General features: G+C 37.9%; 1 protein-coding gene and 1 non-coding gene across 2 annotated transcripts; one reads left to right on the forward strand and one right to left on the reverse strand.

Moving 5' to 3' along the window:
• The first annotated feature begins 4368 nt into the window (after window positions 1-4368).
• LOC149841637 (enhancer of rudimentary homolog) lies at window positions 4369-19605 on the forward strand. The gene is made up of 4 exons (XM_090001100.1): window positions 4369-4508; window positions 8452-8545; window positions 19153-19273; window positions 19363-19605. The coding sequence occupies exons 1-4, from the start codon at window positions 4506-4508 to the stop codon at window positions 19454-19456; spliced, it is 312 nt and encodes a 103-aa protein (XP_089857226.1). The 5' UTR covers window positions 4369-4505; the 3' UTR covers window positions 19457-19605.
• Window positions 7404-7508, reverse strand: LOC149841638 (small nucleolar RNA snoR99). The gene has a single exon (XR_016431268.1). It is a non-coding gene; the product is annotated as a small nucleolar RNA snoR99 (small nucleolar RNA).
• Window positions 19606-21221: the final 1616 nt, after the last annotated feature.

Genomic DNA, 21221 nt, shown 5'->3' on the forward strand with positions numbered 1-21221 from the left:
ACTGATTGTCACTCTGTGGCTAACAAATTTATATCTTTTTCTTTTGAAAGGCAAGATGGGGTTAGGCAGACACCCCTAGTTATTATTCAATGTACCACTGGGTTTTGAAACTGCAATGTTCCAATACAAGGAGACGTGCACTGACAGCTCCTACCAACAAAGCAGAGCCCTAGTTGGTACCAAATTTATATGTATCCAACATACTTGAATCATAATCCAAATATGACACGAGCAGCGTCCACCTGAATGATTCTTAAGAGGGTCCATCTGAATAGTTTAGACTCTAGAGAGGCCTTAACCTCATAACATGAATTAACACTAGAAAGGACAAATCTATATTTCATAAAATTCAATAGTATAAAAAAAATCATTACTCAGCCAAAGGTTGCCTTCCACAGCTCTTGTTTTCTAATGAGACATTCAAAACCACCAATCACCTTACCTTGTTTTAAACAATCCAAGGATTCCAAACCTGAAACAAACAACCAAAAATCCTAATAAAAATATAGAATCCAAACAACTCCAGACTATTGGATTTAATTGAATCTGGAAGCACATCCCCCAACTTGATTTAGATTAGCCACACGCTGCAACTCATTTATACTATTATGTGAAGTGACTATGTTAACACAAATATTATTCTGAATTCGGCTAAGTCCTGTCAAATAATGTAATGTCTTGAATTTTCAAAACATTACTTGGTCAAAATTTTATAATTTTTTTTTCAACAAAACTTAGAAAATATTTTTATCAGCGGAAATAAACAATAACGAGTCATCGGTTTTAAAAAGCACCGGGCAAGTCACAGGTATGTGGCCAAGCACTCATTGTCCACCAAAGTGTTTCATTTATAAAAATGATTTGTTTATTAGAAACATCACTGCTTAAAAAAATAGTATTATATGAAACTGATTTTTTTATAAAGGAAGCGGTATAACACTGTCTGGAGAAACCCTGAAACTCGATGCCGCCTTGCTCTGCATATCGCATTGCAGGTTTAGTACTTGTATTCCACATTAAACAGGGTCAGAACTATCGCTGATCTGATAGGAAAGCATTCAAATCAAATCAAGTATAAACTCGTAAAAATACACATACCACTTAGGGTCACAGTTTCCAATAACGACGCTCAAGTCTCCACGACTTAACGTATATCGCGAAAGCCTCATCAGGGCTACGATTAGAACATTACGCTCAAGTCTCCAAGACTTAACATATATCACGTGAGCTTTTTCAGGGCCTCAACTAGAACAATAAGCTCAAGTCTTCAAGACTTGACACATTTGTATCCCACAAATTCAAGCAAGAGCTCTACGAGCTTAGTTTAGTCGTGCAGATACAACACGGGTCTTTAGCCTATCGGTCCAGTAGTATACTGATCTCAATATCTTCTAAAGTGTTATGCAAAAATTATCAGAACAACGTTCATTCATTCATACATTCATACATCGTTGAACCTAGAACTAATGCATTGTTTCGATATTAACTCGTTCACCCCCTGGTACGTAAGAGAACTTATCTTCGACATCAAACAAAGTCATCTGAATGTTTATTATTCCATGTATTTTAGATACCCCCGAGGCCTGATGACCTTGTCCATAATGGGACAATAGAACTCATATCGGGATAACCCCACCAGGTCGTTTCAGATGCATCCTCTATTGTAGTAGTGAAGTTCAATCCTCAGATCTTAAGGATAACCCGACCTCCAAACCTCTTGAGTGACGGAAGGTCCCTTAAACTCTTTGGTTCGTAATAAATACGTGTCACTTACGACTGTACCATCATCATCTACCACAATTAGCATAAGTCTTGAAGGGGTTCTTTGGCATAACTGTTTTTTATAAGACATTCGAATGCCACTCGGGCAACCAGTGTGTTCTGCACTAAGGAAATATATACCCCAACCCCATTCAGTATTCTAAAGCACATTTCAACTGTGTGATCTAGGAACTATCATTAAGTTTTATTCATATACATGTATAACTCTACTCTCGGCATCTACGACCTTCACGAGAACTTCAACTCTTTCAGGTGGACAACGAACTCCGACACTCTGGCCCTTACGAGTCTAATTGTACAACTATATTTCACATGAGCATGCATGTACCATGATTACATTGGATCGACTGCTCGACGTATATAGCCGCAATGAGCATTTGGCCTAGTCAAGGTGCAATAACTACTCAAGTGCACCAACCCTTACGAGTAGAGTGCCCTTACAGGCGAAGGTGGAATGAGCTATTCCGGTAGGGTTCCAACAACATGGGCATCATCGTGTCATTCAAACTAGTTCAAGCAAGTATTTTGCCAAACATTCAGCATCACTTCCTCTGTTTAATGGAGGAAGCGTGATGACCCTTTCTACTTATAGAAAGTAACTTGTTTAATGGAGTTTCCTCCTTTTTTCTTTGTGGAGTTTTCATCGTCGACGATAACCGATCGAGCTAGGTTTTGGACTTCTTTTATACGATTTTTCTTTTTCTTCTTTTTGTGATTGTTATTATATTTTTTGGTTATTTGTTTTGTGAATTTCTGATTTGGTGTATGGAATGAGGTTTTGAGAGAAATCAGGTTATTTTGAGGGGATTTTAGGGTTTTGATTTCTGTATGGGATGGTGTTTTGGCGGGGGTGGGGCGGGGACGGGCCGGGGCTGGGGCTGGGGTGGGGACGGGGATAATTATGTTGAGACAGGGCGGGGGTGGAGGTCCAAAGTCCCCCCTGCCACGGGGATGGACCGGGGATGAAGGTTAAGTTTTTGAGACGGGGCGGGGGTGGAGACCTTGTCCCCCGCCCCGGTCCAGTGCCATCCCTAAGCACGGTGGCGTAAATGAAAGTATATGTAATGTTTTTTGGGGAAAACCAAACTAAATAACTTGTAGAAAGCAAATACATATATATTTGCAAAAAGTAGGAGCCTTGGCATTGTTCGATGCAACAACAATCTTAAATGCATAAGTAAATTGCAGAAAATAAGAGTCTTAGCATCGTTTGATATGACGACAATCTTAAAAGTATAAGCAAATACATATATACGTAGTATGTGAAAAGCATATACATATATATCAAGAAAAGTATAACCTTGGCACTGATTAGTGCACAAACCTATCAAGATATACGGCGGCGCTCCAACGAGGTGGTTGAGGCACTCCAAAGTTGTGGTCGGCACATCCTTTACGTTTAGTACGATTACAACTAAGAGTGTCTCTTGCAACTTTCAACGAAATGACGATCCGACGGAGTTTAAACTAAGAATCAGTTTGGACCTAGCTTAGGTCCAACTAGGTTCGAATCTACCTCAACCAGATTAGGTTTAGTCTAATGGGTTGGGTTTAGGCAAGGAAAGGGTAAAGAAGATCAAGCCGTCAAAATCAAGTGGTCATATCTCAATTGGGTTCGAACTGGGTTAAGTGGGTTCAAGCCCACCCTAACTAGGCTAAGTATAAGTCAAGTGGGTTTGACCTAGGCTAATACCAAAATAAAAGAGGAGAGAGAAAATCTAACCTAGTAGGTCAAGTAGGTCTTGACCAATTGGGCTCAACCTACTCAACCTGGGCTAAGTAGGTCCAAGCTCACTGCAAGTGGGATAGGTCTATGCTAGAACCAAGAGAGTGGAGAGAGGAGAAAGAGGCTAGAGTGAGAAAGAGAAGAGAAAAGGGAGGGGGACGATTTTTCTAAAGGGGATCACCCCTATTTATAGTTTTTCAAATGGGTCTTGAATCTACATCATATGTAATCTGAATTCAACCCAAACCTTTTAGTTGATTCAAGACTTAAACTTAAACATAAAATAGTAAAATAACTTTTATATACCTATGGGGCCTACCTAATTAATTTCATGTGATATTTATGTAGGGCCTACAAGATATTTTTATGGGTCCCATAGATTTTCAGGGCTTCACAGATATTTTTTCACAAAAAAAATGTAAGTATATTATTTTCTTTGTATCGACGAAACTAAAAAAGTTGGCTCGTTGAAATTTCACTCAAGGAGGAAGTTATGACTCCCTGACTTACGTACGTTATAAGGATAATTGGTTTGTTGAAATTTATTTGTTTTGTATTTTGGATTATATATTATTTTTACATAAAATACCTCATTAATTTATTTAGAATTTGTGTTAAAAAAATTATGGATCTTACAAATAAGTTAGAACCTAATCTCAAAACACATTGATTAGATTTTTGAGATCCATGCTTGCAAATAATGTATTGAATCTGGATAAGAAATTTTACCAAACCGACCCATTTGCCCCCTTACCTGAACGTTGGATTGATTGTTTGTGGGTCATGTATAAGAGAGAGATAAGAGTCAAATGAACGTGAAAAGCCCTCCACAAAACCCCATGGTTATGTCTGGAAAAGATAATTAATTTACACTCTCTCCACAAGGCCCAAAAAGGGGGAAACATGAATGTGTTGTTGCTGAATCACACTCTGCAACTCCTCTGAATCTTATTCTCCCCTCTTTTCGACAATCAATAACATTTGCTGCAACTCCAACATGGTATGTCTCTGCTGATGTATGATTGTACCCCTTAGTTTTTTTCTCGTTTTTCTTTTTCTTTTTGCTTCTCATGGTTTGGATCGTTTCTTGGCTGATTCTCCATTTGGGTTTTCAATCCTTTGGGGATGTTGGGGAGTATTGGTAATTGGGGATTGATTTTCGGTAACGGTTTTCTGATTGCCTAGCGAATTCTGTATCTGTTGCGTTATATGCCTGAGGAAGAGTCTGTTTAGTTATTTGGTTCTTTTGGTGTTGTCTTATTGGTGATAATCAATGCGCTCTTCATGACTACCCACTTCTTAACCATGACTCTTGACCCTCTTGGGTGTGGCGGCCTGTTGCATGGCCTCCTTCCACTTCCTGAAACGCGATTGAGCCGCTTATTCGCTGCCCTCCATGGGACGTCCTACTTGGTTCCGCCATGGATGGTGTAACAAAAATGGAAACGGTTGGCTGTTTGATGATGTAATGGCTGGTTTTATCACTTCTTCAATGCATGCAAGAATTGGCTCAAATTTTTTCCAGTTGGTAGATATCAATTTGCGATCAGCACTAGGGCGGCTTAATGATCATCGGTTTGCGGGTCATGGTGAGCTGTTAATGAGAACCTCTGTAATCCAGAATTCTCCTAATATTGGAATTGGTTCATTCCCTGCAGAACTATTTTAAGGGGCCATGGGCCATTCCTTATCGGTTTGTGTAAACACATGGGCTTGCGTACTTGGTAGAGTAAAAAACTCTGTGAGTGGCACGTAGAGAATTGATAATATGGCAGCCTCACACTCTCATCTTATTCACTTTAGGGCTTAACGTGCCTATCGGGACTTAGAAGTATGATCACCTGTCCGAGGAATTTTCACAGTCTAATCATGCAACAGTGCGTGATGAATTCTTCTGAATTTATTGAGAGTCAATTGGACTGCCTTGTCAAAGACTAATATGGAGGATTTAGGTTACTGGTGGTTAACTAAATACAGATAGGGTACAGCTTGTGGTTAAGTGTTTGATACTTCCATTGCTGAAATAAGGAGCGTTCTAGTATCGTTGAACATAACTGGTGCTGTGTATAATCATGTGTGTTATACTTTCCTTCATAATTCTGCTAAGCATGGACTTGAACTGTCTGTGTGGACACCTGGCTGTTTATGTTTTCATGGCCATGAATTTAAAACATGTATCTATGCATGAGTCATGCGCTTCAAGGTGAGGAGGAGCAACTTGTGCCACATGGATTTATCATATACTAGTTGTGTTGGAACACTTCATCAAAATGTCTGTATCCATGTGACATAAAAGGCAACATGCCTGAAAATACTAAAAAAGGGAAATTTAAAAAGAATGTACTCTTAAAGAGTATGTATGCCTCATGCCATGCGAGGTGTGTGCCTAAAACTAAGCTCACACTGATTGTTTCCAAAACCAAACTGGACTAGCTAGTTGAACCAGTTCGACACTGAAGCCATAAATCCAATCTACGCGGTAAGTAACATGTTCAAGCACTGAAACTTTCAGCTTCCACCATGAAATATTCAACTTGAATCTGAATAGGTTTTTGTGCGAGCAAGTTTATGGAAGAATGGGTAATCCAAATTTTTTGGTCAAAGCATTTTCACTATAATATGCATGAAAAGTTCAATGCAGTGTTATAAAAAATGCGCCTTGAGGCGTGGCCCTCTGTGCCTCAAGGTGCAAAAAAAAAATTTTATTTTAAAGATTTCTAAGACATAATCAACATGATTTTTGTAGGTTAATCTCATATATTTTCCAGTTATTTCAGTTATGTAATCAGTTTCTTGGTATATTTTAACTTTTGTTGGTTAATCTCATATATTTTCCAGTTTTGTAATTAGTTTTTATATGTTACTTAAAGTAACATATAAAAGTAACTTACTTTTATATGTTAATCTCATATTTTTTAGAATAATCTCATATATTTTCCAGTTATTTCAGTTATGTAATCAGTTTCTTAGTATATTTTAACTTTTGTTGGTTAATCTCATATATTTTCCAGTTATGTAATCAGTTTTTATATGTTACTCAAAGTAACATATAAAAGTAACTTACTTTTATATGTTAATCTCATATTTTTTAGAATAATCTCATATATTTTAACTTTTGTAGGTTAATCTCATATATTTTCCAGTTATTTCAGTTATGTAATCAGTTTCTTAGTATATTTTAACTTTTGTTGGTTAATCTCATATATTTTCTAGTTATGTAATCAGTTTTTAGTTACTTTTATATGTCAATCTCATATTTTTCAGTACTTATTTGAGATTTTCTATTTCTTATTGGTTGTTATTTCATCAATAAAGCATTTCTTTATTTATTTGTATTTTTATATATTTTTTAATAATTTTTTTAAAGTTTTCAAAAAAAAAAAATTCGAGGCTTACGCCTCACCTCGCTACTCCTCAACGCTTTTCACAACACTGGTTCAATGCAACAACTACCAGAAGTTAATGAAGCCACATTCAAGTAAAGTTTTGCTGGTTGATGATAGATGGTCTTGATTGTGTTGTATGCAGAGTTGCCTGTCTTTCTTTTTGGGCTATTGAAGACAAAAGAACCCTAAATTTGGGATGAGGGTGGGGAGTCTTGTCAAGGTTTCTATTTGCAAGGTTAAGTCGGGGTTAGATTTTCTTCATATGGATATCCAACAGCTTTCGGATCCATGCTTAAAGAATGCAGGTTGATTGTCAGCCCAATGAGTGGAGCCGTTTATATGTTTGTTTGGTAATGCGCTGTATATATAAACATGATCCAACACCTAGTTCCTACTAAATAAACCATGTAGATTGCGTCTATAGGGTTAGATATGTCAAAAAATTGGAAAATGTAAAAATAAAAATTTATGGTTGATTGTGCATGCAGTCTTTTTTTGGATCAAGGAAGTGATGTTCCATCCCTGCATGATCAGCTAAAACCGCAAAAGTTAGATAGCTGACAAAGTGAATAAATGGAGGGTCAATATCAGGGATCGGCTCATCCTTGAGGTATTCATGTGAGCCAAAGGGGCGGACGTCCAGTCCCCCAGTTTATTGTACATGCAGTCGACCACAGCATATGTGTGCACAGGCATGTGTATGTGTAGAGAAGTCGATAGGTGCAAACCCAAGTCTTGATGTGCCCTCCTGTGCCCCCACCTTTTGTCAAAAAAAACTGCAGATGTGATCTAAATGGTTTGTTTAGTAAAAATATGTCTTGGATCATATCATTGTGATGTGTAATAAGGATCTTCAAGGGCATTAAAAATCAACAGCCGCACAATGTACCAAAATTTCATGACTTAAGAAAATGATGATTTTATTTAAAAAACCACGATAAAAGGAATGATTCCTAGCAAACTATGCTTAACACATCCATAGGGTTAGATTGAGCGAGAGAGATGTTCTCGACCCCACTGTACATGGGATCAGAACTTACCAATTTCTTTGTGTGTGTGTGTCAAAACTTACCAATTTCTTTGTCTGTGTGTGTGTGTGTGTTCGCCATGAGTTTCGGAATTAGTTTTTAAAGTTTATAAATGTCATTGAATGATTTGTCAACAGTGAGTTGATATATAATCAATAAAGCTTGCTTAGCTATGGTCATGATTAAATCGCAACCATAAGTACCCGGATACGATTTCTTTGCATTTATGTTACCGCGACACAGCACTTAGCATGGGTACTGGTACCTGGACAAGGCATTTGCTGTGTCCTATATTATATTATATATTATAATTTCAATATATAATATATATTTTAGATATATAATATATATTTAGCCATGTCCCTGTACCCACATTTTTTGGAATTGCCGTGTTGTACCCTCCGTACCCCGTACCCAGGTGACATAACTTTGCATTCATGTGATGTGGTTTTAAGGCATTTTTCAGAGATGGCTTGCTAAATCTAATAGAAAAATTTTGCTGCATGCTTGCTTGTGTGCCTATTTGCAGGCCAATCGGCATACCATAATACTTATGCAAACATCTCAGATTAGAGCAACCCGGACATTTATGGATTATGCTTCCATAAGTCAAGCTATGGATGGTATGTTTTACAACCTTTATGCACTTGTGCTGGCTCCTATGGGATGGGTTACAATTCATGATGTTTTGGAAAGCATAAAAAAGAGTGTTATAAACATTTTTGATATCTTCAGCTAGAGCTTGTTTCCTGAGCATCGTGTCCAAAGTTTGTCTGTTTGTGGCTGTTAAATGTCCATATTTTTGTATTTTATTCATACTCTATTATGGTAATTGCATATTTGTTGGCATGGCTTCTACTTGGATGTTCCATGTGTTATATGTTTGCTGTATCAAAGTAGCTCTACTCTCAAATAGTCGTTTTACTGTACATAGTTTGGACATTATGTTGTTCTAAACAAAAACATTGTCTGGAGTTTGTAAAAGTATCTTCAACAAGATACTTTAGTCGATAACACAACAACCTTAAGAATAAATGTGTGAACATACACACCCAAGAACACTTGTGCACAACAAACACAACACACCGAATCACAAATGTGCACTTGCACCCATAAGTTTCATAAACACTAAAGAGGTTGGGCTATAATCCCAAATCCCTTAGAGAAATACAAGAGGAGCTGCCCATATAAATAGGGCTTGGAGGAGGCCTTGGGAGGGGCTCCACATAGTCGTTGGAGCCCCTCCAACGGTCACAAATGTGACCGTTGGAGGGGTCCAACGACTAGTGGGTTGGGCCCCTCCCAATGCATGTACAATGCATTAAATGCAAAAACAAAAATACAAAAAGAAAAAGAAAAAAAAAAAATACAAAAAAAACATATTCTTGAAAAAGAATATGTGTAAATTTCCTAAACTACCCTTACTATGACTATATATATTTTATATATATAATTGGTAAATACATATACATATATTATATATATGTATATGTATTACCTTATATATATAAAATATATATACGAAATTACAAGTTTGATTACATAATTTAACACCCCCCCTCAAACTTAGGGCAAGATGACCGATAGTTTGCCAAGAAGAAAGTTGAACCGCGGAGCGCATAGGGCTTTAGTAAAGAAATCGGCCAACTGATATTCAGACGTGACATAAGGAAGGTCGATAACGCCTCAGAGATATGCTTCACGAACATAGTGACAGTCCATTTCGATGTGTTTTGTCCGCTCATGAAAGGTGTGGTTCTTTGCAATATAGATTGCACTTTTGTTGTCGCAGCATAGCTTGGTGGGTCCTTCAATTTTGATCCCCATGTCTTCTAGCAGTTGGTGAATCCAAACAATCTCCATGGTAGTAGTGGCCATGGCACGATATTCAGCTTCAGTTGAGGAGAGCGACACCTTTTGTTGCTTCTTGCATCTCCACGAAATTAGTGAGTCTCCTAAGAACACACAAAAACCAGTGGTGGAGTGACGGTTATTTGGGTCACCTCCCCAATCTGAGTCAGTATAAGCAATCAATTTTAAATCAGAGGAAGAGGACAGAAAAACTCCCTTATTTAGAGTACCCTTTATGTATCTTACGACCCGTAAGATGGCACTCATGTGAACGGATGTAGGCGCATGCTGAAATTGACTTGCAGTATGGACTGCATGGGATATATCTGGTCTGGTAATACTCAGATACATCAGGGACCCTACAAGCTGTCTGTAAGGTGTAGGGTCCAATAGGGGAACTCCATCATCAATTTTCATCTTTGCTCCTACTACCGCAGGAGTTTCACACAGCTTCTCATCTGTAATACCTGACCTGTCAATGATTTCAGAAGCAAGCTTAGTTTGAGATAAGAAATATCCTCGAAGAGAGTATGCCACTTCAATTCCCAAAAAATAAGTTAAAAAACCCAAGTCAGACATTTCAAATTTATCTTTTAAGATAGATTTTATACTTTTAACCCCGTTAGAATCACTCCCAGTGATGGGCATGTCATCAACATACAGAAGTAAAATAACAATCCCTGCATTGGATTTTCTAACAAATAGAGCAGTGTCAGTAAAACAAGAGGAAAAACCATTCTCAATCATAACAGAGTTAAATCTATCATACCAAGCCTTGGGAGCTTGTTTTAGGCCATAGAGTGCTTTCTGAAGACGAAGCACCTTTCCCTTAGGAGTCTCCATTCCAGGAGGAGCATCCATGTAGACTTCTTCGCTTAAATCGCCATTTAAAAAGGCATTTTTCACATCCATTTGATAGATGTTCCATTTGTTGATAGAGGCAACGGTTATAAGACATCGAACAGTGACCATACGAGCTACAGGAGCAAAAGTTTCTTCATAGTCAATACCATATTCTTGACTATATCCTTTTGCAACTAAGCGAGCTTTATACCTTTCAAGGGATCCATCACTTTTAGTTTTTACTTTGAAAACCCATCTGCACCCTGTTGTTTTCTTGCCTTTAGGAAGATTTTGGAATTCCCAGGTTTTGGCTCTTCTCAGAGCCTCAAGTTCATTGTCCATGGCATTAATCCATTCAGGGCATTTACGTGCTTCTTCAAAATTTCTAGGTTCTATATAAGAGTGGATGGCACTAAGGCAGGCTCTATATCTTGGTGAGAAAGAGTCATAGGAAATGAACCTAGAAGGAGGCCTTCTACTTCTCTCAGTTCTACGAGGGATCACTTCATTCTGAGAGGCACTGGAACTGGCATCATTATATCTGTCAAGAGCACTCCTAAAGTTGTTTTGATCTCTATGAGAGTAGGTGATAGGGTCTCTAGGTAATTCAATAGGTTGATGTGACGAAGGAGACAAGGAGATGTTTTCGTTGGTTTCAAGTTCATTTGGGTTATTTTGATCTGACTCATTATCACTAGTATCATCGTCCTTATTCAGTAAATCAAATAAAAAAGAGTAATCCATATTTTCATTATGGGGGTCACAACTTTCAAATCCACTAACATTTTCCAAAAAACTCACGTTTCTGGAAACATACAACTTATCACTTTTGATATCATAACAACGAAACCCCTTTTGGGTTTCAGAATAGCCAAGAAAGGCACAAGGAATGGCCTTTGGAGAAAGTTTGTCATTCTTATCAGTAAGAACAAAACACTTACACCCAAAGACCCTTAACCTGCTATAATCAGGTTCCTTATCATACAGTTTTTCAAAGGGAGAAATTTTGTTTAAATTTTTCGATGGAAGTCGGTTTATGAGATAGACAGAGGTAAGAGCTGCCTCAGCCCAAAGATTTTTTGGAATGTTTTGAGAAATGAGCAAAGTCCTAGTTGTTTCAATGATGTGCCTGTGTTTTCGTTCGGCTAACCCATTTTGTTGAGGGGTTTTTGGACATGATTTTTGGTGAAGAATTCCAAAATTTTCAAGATAACCCTTAAATTCATTTGAGAGGTATTCTCCTCCAGAGTCAGACCTAAAAATTTTTAAACATCCATTGAATTGATTTGAAATCATCATGTGAAAATTTTTAAAGGTTGAAAAAACTTCATGTTTATGTTTAAGGAAATAGATCCAACAAAACCTAGTATAGTCATCCACAAAGATTACATAATATGAAAAACCTCCTTTAGACATTACCGGAGCCGGTCCCCATACATCGGAATGGACAATTTCAAATGGTTTTGTCGTAAACATGGATCTTCGAGGAAAGGGCAAACATTTCATTTTCCCAAGAATGCATTCATTACACAAAAAGTCACTTTTACAAAGATGTTTAACAAAAGGCAAGTACGAGATTTTAACAATATTGGGATGACCCAATCTCTTATGCCATACATGAATGTCTTTGTTTTGGACGACGTTGCAAAATTGACTCTTGGGAACTTGAAGAAAATCTACGTAGTAGAGGTCTCCTCTTCTAGAGCCTTCCCCAATCAATCTCCCGGACTGGCGATCCTGTATCCAACATTTATTAGAAGAAAATTTTATATCGCAACCATGGTCCGAGAGTTGGGAAACGGAAAGAAGATTTAGGTTAAGGTTTGGGATAAAACGAATTTTTGGAACAAAGAAGTCTTGTTTTTCAAAATTACCTATTCCTTTAATCTCAAGAGATGTACCGTCCGCGGTTGATACAAAGGATGGAAAAACACTTTTAGAAAAATTTGAAAGAGTGCAATAACTAGGGGTCATGTGAAAGGATGCCTCGGAATCTAAAAGCCAAGATGTCTTACCGGGGGAAGAGGATGACATAGCGGCTCCGGAAGTACCTCCCTTGAGAAGAGGTTGTAGGGCTTCCACGATTTGTTGAAGAGAAAGAGACTCACTTGATAAAGGGGGTCGTTCTTCAACTTGAGATGCCATAGCCGTTGCAATCAATTTCTTCCATTTAGGACACAAGGGTTTGATATGTCCGGGTTCTTTACAATGATAGCAAGTTACTTTGCTATAGTCTCTTTTGCCATACCGATCATTTCCTCCTTGACCTTGATTCTTGAAATGAGGAGGTCTATAGGTCCTCATGTTATTTCCCGGTCTTGACACGGCATTAGCCATTTCACCATCTTCTTGAGTAGAAGAAGTAACAAGAATGCTAGGGTTATTTTTGCCAATCCTCATACGGGTTTCTTCACCACTTAGCTTGGTGATAACATCTTCGAGTGAGGGGGATGTGAAGGCGGAGAGAAGAGAGGACCGAACTTGTTCAAATTCGGGTCTAAGGCCATTTAAAAAATTGAAGAACCGTCTTCTTCAAGTTGTTTGTGCCTTAATTCGATAGCCTCACCACTCCATTTAGGTTCAAGGATTGCGAGCTCGTCCCAAATAGAGGATAATTCGGCAAAGTACTCCCGAATGGTCATGTCATTTTGTTGGAGAGTCAAAGCCCTCTTTTGAAGAAAGTACTTGTGGGATAGATCTCTTGAGGTGTACATTTTCTCAAGATATACCCAAGCTTCGGAAGCCCTTTTAAATTTGATGATGTTGGCATTTATCTTGGTCTCGACGGATAAGAAAATCCAAGATAATATCTTGAAGTTCTTCATTTCCCAATCATCATGTTTCTTAGAATACTCTTCAAGGGCCTTTTGTCTTTCATCCCCTTCAAGAATCTTAATATCACCTCCTTCAACAATGGTAATTTTGGGTTCCGGTTCCGGTATGGATCCATAAACGTAACCCCAAAGCCCCTTTCCTTTAATATGGGCTTCCATATTACCGGCCCAAACATGATAGTTTGAGCCATTAAGCTTAAACCCAAGAGAGAAATGGGAGTCTTTTTCGCCCATTAGAGAGGAAAGAATGCAAGAGATAGTATGTACCTTAATTACTTTTTGCGTCTTTCTTGACAAAAGAAGCTCCTAAAATATTGCTCGAAGAAGATGATCCTCTTTGATTTAAAAAAACTTGAAGGCACGCTTCCCGAGGAATGCAAAAGAAGGCGAGTCGCAATTCTTCTTCTTAACGAGGCTCTGATACCATGTAAAAGTATCTTCAACAAGATACTTTAGTCGATAACACAACCTTAAGAATAAATGTGTGAACATACACACCCAAGAACACTTGTGCACAACAAACACAACACACCGAATCACAAATGTGCACTTGCGCCCATAAGTTTCATAAACACTAAAGAGGTTGGGCTATAATCCCAAATCCCTTAGAGAAATACAAGAGGAGCTGCCCATATAAATAGGGCTTGGAGGAGGCCTTGGGAGGGGCTCCACATAGTCGTTGGAGGGGTCCAACGACTAGTGGGTTGGGCCCCTCCCAATGCATGTACAATGCATTAAATGCAAAAACAAAAATACAAAAAGAAAAAGAAAAAAGAAAATACAAAAAAAACATATTCTTGAAAAAGAATATGTGTAAAATTCCTAAACTACCCTTACTATGACTATATATATTTTATATATATAATTGGTAAATACATATACATATATTATATATATGTATATGTATTACCTTATATATATAAAATATATATACGAAATTACAAGTTTGATTACATAATTTAACAGAGTTATGATTCCTCCTCCATATTCTAATGCCTTGAAAAATATTGAGATTGGCTTCTTCTTGAGGGGTGACTATTGATGAGTCCTTCAAGATTTCTGATGCATGTTTTTCAGTAGTAACTTTTAAGATGGGGCACTATTTAAGTTTACCCACAATGTTTATGTTTTTTTGATATGGTCACTATATATGGAATCTTTTCTGGAAAAGATATATGCATGTTTCTGAGTGGTAACCTTTAAGGTACAATGGCCATTGGGGAAAAAATAACCTTTAAGATGCAACAGTAATTAAATTTGCCAACCACTGTATATTTTGAAGATTTCTTTTAAACTGTATGTTATTTTCTGTAAAATATAATGTTCTGCACTTCCAAGTTTTTTCTCTTGAACCATAATAACAACCATGAATGCTTTTTCTTTCTTGTTTCAAATAAAAGGATCATTCTTCTAGCATCAATGTGATCCTGATAAGTATATACTTTTTTCTGTCTAAATTGGTTTGTGAATTCTAAATCGCTGTTGTGGAAACATTAATTAATTTTAGGGCTAAGTTTTTTTAACAGGCATATTAGGCCATGTTTGGAAATTTCCAGTCGGTGGTAGCTAAGGATGCAGTTACGGAATCCCCAAAATTTGTGGTTTTAGCAAATCCACATGGTTGTTTGGGATAAGTGGAATGGTTCAGCTGAGGATTTACCACTTCCACTTGTGCGGTTGCTTGGAATGCAGTTGAAAAGCTGAAATTAATACTGGAAGAGCATTGGGAAGGTCATCATAGTAGGCACCGGTGTGGGAACTGGTGTAGTATTTGGCAATTACCGCCTCATCTAGGTGGGAAGTGAAATGTGGAACTGGAGGTGTCAAATACCAACCCAGTTCCATCATTTCCTACGACTGCATCCATCCCAAACGACTTTGGCACTGGGTATTCCCCACTTCCTATTCCGGCTACGTCCGACGCCTAGTTTCCAAACAGGGTGTTAAAGTTCAGACATGAAAACCTCTTAGCTGTTGCCTCCCTCTTTTAGTCAGTATTTAGATTCGTTTTCAATTACTCAATATATGATCCTTATTGTTCCAAACCATTATAACCCAATCTCCACTTCAATGGCATGGGATAATTATAGGTCTTAGGTCCTAGTTTTTCAGAAGCCATACTTTTCTCCATCTCTTGTGGCGCACTTGTTCCTTTGTTTGGGACCACCATGCATCTTGGCCTCTTGTATGTCTCATTAGTCTTCAACCTCCATGATCTAGGCAATATATATTTTTCCACACCCAATCGTAAAGCTCCATTTCCTTTCGTCCATTATGTCGCTTCTGGTACCTTAGAACCTACCAGTGTCCTATCAAATGGAGGGGCAGAAGCTCTTAAATAATCCTATCACTGTGTCAGAAAGTATTGATGCTTTAGGGATGGTTGATATTGATAACTTGCATGAATCCGTGGTAATCTCATTGGACTTTTGCAAGCTGCAATTAAGCAGCAAACATGCTCCTGTAGTGTCAACTAGATTCTAAATAGCTAAAAGCCTATTTAAACTTTGGGCCTATGTTTGTTGATTATGCCCTTCTCCCAGCTTTGGAGGGTCTAAAAAAGTAAGTGCCAACCAAGGTAGGCGTGTGGAATGCTGAAGGACTCATAAAGTGCCAAATATTCCTTGTCCATTTTTTTTCAATTAAACAAGCTTATCAAGCTCTGGAAGAGCTTCAACTCACTCTTGAGCTTCGCTTCTTCAATAAATGAACATGCTTCCCACCCAATTATCAGTTGATATAAATTTGGTTTCTCTATAGAAGCCAAGGTGGTGGACTGTGTAAGGCAAAACCTGATTTGGTAGGTCTGTGAGTACACAGGCCAAAGAAAGTTTTTCTTGAAGTGATGTGGATATAGTTATACACTTGAAAGGACAACGCCTCAGTGACTCAGTCACATGTGTTTTGGGAGAATTATGTGAAGTCTCATATGTTAATTTACACAGTAGCTCATGGCAAGACCATTGTCTTCTTCTTGGATGTTGATGATATTCCATAAATCAATTATGCATATAACCTCGGGGGTTGAAATAACACATGGTTAACTGAACTTATCTAAGATGAAGGTTTTGGGGCTTCCGCTATATTTTTCTTAGTTTTGAAAGTTTCACAATCACCTCAGAGGCATCTTCCTGCTTATATTGCTTTATTTGTTGCTTATTGATGAGACACGGGAGCTGAAACTGGGTTTGGCATTAAACTGATGGAGAATTTTCAGATTTTACTAAATTTACGTGTCTTGTGTACAAAGTTGTATTCATCAACATTTTTTTTAATGGCATTCATAATCTGTCTGTGACTGTCATCTTTTGGCGCCTTGTGTAAATATTACTTAAAAGTATGCATTTGTCCTACTTCTCTACGCTTTAACTTCTTGTAACCACAAATATGTCAGTTCTGCATCTGGTTGGAGGTTGATTGATGACTTTATGCATCTTTCCTGTGGATTTCTTGCTCTTCTCACAAAGTAAAAGTCAATAATACAGTGCTCAATCCACTGTTGAAGCATGGTTAGTTTCCAAATTACTCCATGTTGATCCAATTGATTAGATATAATCTGCCTGTTTTACCTAATAAAAAGAATTAATAATAAAATTAGGAATAATAAACTATTTAAAAAGGGGGAATTGTCTGACCTTGTTAAATGAATCAACCCATTTTTGAATAATTATAGGCCACAGGAAATTGGTCCCGTGATCACATAGGGATCTTCATTGATCCAATTCTCATCTGTCAAGGATCAATGCGATACAATTATGTGGGCATTAACATTGAGGAACGTACTTTATATGCATGTTTGTGTGGATATTTTCATCTTTTATACATTTAGGCTCTCTTTGGGAGAAGGGAATCAGAGATTTGGAGCATCAAGCAGAGCTTTGCATAAAAAAAATCTCTCCATCTTGTTTGTGAGCAGGGCATTTAAGGGTGCTTTGGGAATTGAGGACAACTTTCAGCAGGGTTTTTATCTATCGTTTTGTGAGAAAGAAAGTCCTTAAATCTCTCCAAAAGAGGAGATATTAGTGTTTTCATTTTTGAGACACTTCTTTTTTGTTCTCCCCAAAGGTCTCCCACAAACAAAGCCTTACAGTTATGTCTTGTTCCATGGTGTTTTAGTCCTCGGTAGGGTACTTTTGTAGATTCTCCATTTTCACAACCCTTCTTTCTTTTTCTCTAATTGCCTAAACCACAAACCCACCTCCTTATTGTTGTCTCATACGCTTAAGGTGTTTTACTGATTGATAGTTTATTTGTTGCTTGTTGTCAGTGATTCTTCCCTCCATTTATGCTTAAATATGTGCAGTCCTGCTCTTACAGACTTGGTTCTTCATGCATAACATTGTATTATACATGCTTATTGAAGGGATAGTATTTTCTACCCTCATGGGTAAGGAACCCCCTAGTTGTAACTCATATGGGGAGGTTGTTTTGACCAAATCTGACCTCATGGATTTGTTCATCATGGTCAAAATAGTAAGAATCAACCCTTGGATCATGGTTTTTTGAAGTAAAAATATGTTTTTATGAGGTTTGAAAATTTGTTACATTGTAGGCTGTTGATTTTTCAACCTTCATAAAATCTGACACGTACATCGGAAAAACATGATCCAAAGGCTGATTTCTACCAACTTAATTTGTAGATCACATCTGGAGGGTCTTATGTGTAAAAAAACTAAAAAAATAAAGATATTACATTTTTTAGCTAGTTGTTCCTTAACCACATGGGTAGCAAATATTAACCCCTTATGGAAGATGAAAATATTTGAAACTGGATGTTGATAAACCTGCAAACACAGCCGCACATGCCTAAACTCCACAGGGGTGCCTTCTGTGTCTGAACATATGCAAATATATACAACAAACAACAACAACAACAACTACGCCTTCATCCCAAAACAATTGGGGTTGGCGATATGAACCAAAAAAGAAAATCATTCTGGGTCTTCCACATGAATCCTTATCCTCCAATCGTTTCTATCCAATGCCATGTCCTCGGTGAGGTTCAAAGCATTCATATCCTTTCCTATCATCTCCATCCAAGTTTTCTTAGGCCTACCCCGACCTCTTTTAACTAATATATTTTCCCATTTCTCCATCCTTCTAACTGGAGCATCATTAGGCCTTCGCCGAATATGTCCAAACCACCGTAAACGATTCTCTCTCATCTTATTTTCAATGGATGCAACGCCTACCTTCTTACGTATCTCCTCGTTTCGAATCCTATCTTTTATTGTATTTCCACACATCCATCTAAGCATACGCATCTCAGCTACACTCATTTTTTGAATATGATGTCTCTTGGCAGCCCAACATTCCGTACCATATGCAAATATATGTTTCCTGTATATTCTGCGGTGTTATTCCTCCAACCAATTTGAGGTCATAATGAGGCCAGCCATGCTTCCTAGCATGTACAGATAGGTCAAGTGTTTCGAGAGTCAGAAAAGAGCCCTTGCTGAAGATACAAGTTCAAGAAGGTTTATTGATGTTGATGACATGTTTGAGTCCCCAAGCTCCTCAAAGCCATCAGTTCTGTTTGTCTGTTCCGCTAATCGTTAGCATCATCCCCTTAGTCATGATTCAATATTTTGGTTTTGGCCATGTTCATTCATGGTTCTGTGATGGTTTATTGTTTTTATGGCAACCTATTCTGTTTCTTTGATTTTTGGTCATCCAAATTAAGCTTCGCTATTTGGACTCAGGTATTTGTGAACTATATGAAAGGAAGCTGAACGAGTTAAACCCTACCGTCCGTAACCTCACGTATGACATTGCAGATTTATACAATTTCATTGATGGCCTTGCAGACCTAAGTGCTTTGGTGTAGGTATCTTTGTTCTGAACCATTCATCAATGACTGCCTTCCTGTTTCCTTGCCATTTACTTTCTCATAAGTGATGAATTGATCACAGGTACGACCACAATATTCAAGCTTACCTACCAAATGAGCGGCAATGGATAAAGCAGCGCCTATTTCAGCACCTTAGGAGCATGACAACTCGTTGAATACAGAATATATTTGTTATAAACTATGGCAGCTGCACAAGCATCTTTCGTTAATGTCTGTGAGTTGGTCGCTCAAAACTGAAAGATGATACTGTTGTCAAGGCATTCATGGCTTCATATTTAAGAATGTAGTGAAAGTGTTCTGAACTTTGTAGTCAACTTCTGTCCAGCTGAGAGGTTTTCCTGGAGTCTGAACATCATCTGCATTGGTGGGTGGTTGCACTTATATTCAGACACTTTCTTGTTGATCAACGAAGTTATGTTGCATGGTGAGCAGGTGCGTGTGCACAACATGCTCCCAGTGCCTTCTAAGTTCCATCTGCTTAAAATGAAAAGTGACTGGTTTCTTTGTGAGGTATCTCTTGCTTGTGTTTTTGTAAACACTCCCCCCCCCCCCCCCGACGAAATCGTCGGAGGGGATAGAATTAAAAAAGGGGGGGGGGGGGGGTGCGCGGGGGGAGCCGCTTCCAGGGGGATGAGAATAAACCTCACCCCCCCACGATCCGTAGGAGGGGGTGAGGTTTATCCTCATTCCCCTAAAAGCTCTCATGCAGCCCCCTCCACCACGCATCAAGCGAGCGGTAAAGGGAGAGAGAAAGGTGTGGAAGGAAAGAAAAAAAGAATTGTAGAGGAGACATATCGTAAATCCAGCCGACGACGAGGTAAGATTCTTCTCTTTCCTATTTTTTTCAATCGAAAAGAGGGTCGGCAACCATTGTTGTCAGCTAGTTGTAGAGAAAAAAAGGGATTGCGACGGAGAGAGAGAGACCTGAGGAGACGAAAGGGGTAGAGTGCCTTTCGCTTTCAATTTTTTTTTACATGGTTCAAACCGAACCGGTCTAGGTGTGAACCAGGCTGAGTTTGGTTTGACTGGGTCTCGGTTCTCAGTTTAGATCCGGATCAAACCGATTATGGATTCAGTCAGTTTGGATCGATCCAAATAAAATTGGATAAAAAAAGATCTAGGTCTGGATTTGGTTTCACTGTTCTGGATCTAGTTTAGATCAGTATTGGATCTAGATCAGAATTGGATCTGGGTCTAATTAAATAGATTAATTTTGAATTCAGATCAGAATTGGGTTTGAATTCAGTCTAATATTTCTGGATCTAGATCATAGTGGGATCTAGATCCAACTCATAACTAGATGTACCAGTTTTTTATCCATATCAGAAATGGGTTTGGATCAAGTCAGATAGTTTCAGATTCAGATCAGAAATGAATCTGGATTTAGTTTGTGATTAAATTTTGAATTCTGAGAATAATTATCGAAATGATCAAAGTACCCTTGTGTGTACCCAAAATCCGTTTTGGTAAAATGGTCATAACTTTGTAATTCGAACTCGAAATTGAGTGAGGTTTGGTGCGTTGGATTCGTATTGAAGAGAAAAATATGTGTCTTTTGGTTTTGGTCAAAATATGATTTCAAAAATTGAGGTCTGACGAGTCAATTTGAGAGAAGTATTTTAGTTATTTTATTCAAATATAAGAGGTTATGTGTATTAATACGAATATGCTTATATAATGACTAGATCCTATTGTTAGTGCATTTTAAGACTCGATTGCGATTAGAGCATAATATTTTATTCGAGGTAAAGGATATTATAAGTAATTGTAGTTGTGAATAAACCTTTTTATGTTGCATGCTATTGTAATGTTGTGAATTAGCATGATTAGAAAGATAGCTCTGGAGTGTGAACATGATATGCATAAATTGATCATGCATGAAATTATGAGATAATTACATACACATGTTAGTCGTGATAT

This window comes from Nuphar pumila, chromosome 3, assembly GCF_984573655.1.
Source record: "Nuphar pumila chromosome 3, dmNupPumi1.hap1.1, whole genome shotgun sequence".
Lineage (NCBI taxonomy): Eukaryota > Viridiplantae > Streptophyta > Magnoliopsida > Nymphaeales > Nymphaeaceae > Nuphar > Nuphar pumila.

Coding starts and splice junctions, on each gene's coding strand:
- LOC149841637 (XM_090001100.1), top strand. Junction 8,546..19,152: donor CATAAGTCAAGCTATGGATG/GTATGTTTTACA, acceptor ATTTGGACTCAG/GTATTTGTGAACTATATGAA. Junction 19,274..19,362: donor GCAGACCTAAGTGCTTTGGT/GTAGGTATCTTT, acceptor AATTGATCACAG/GTACGACCACAATATTCAAG.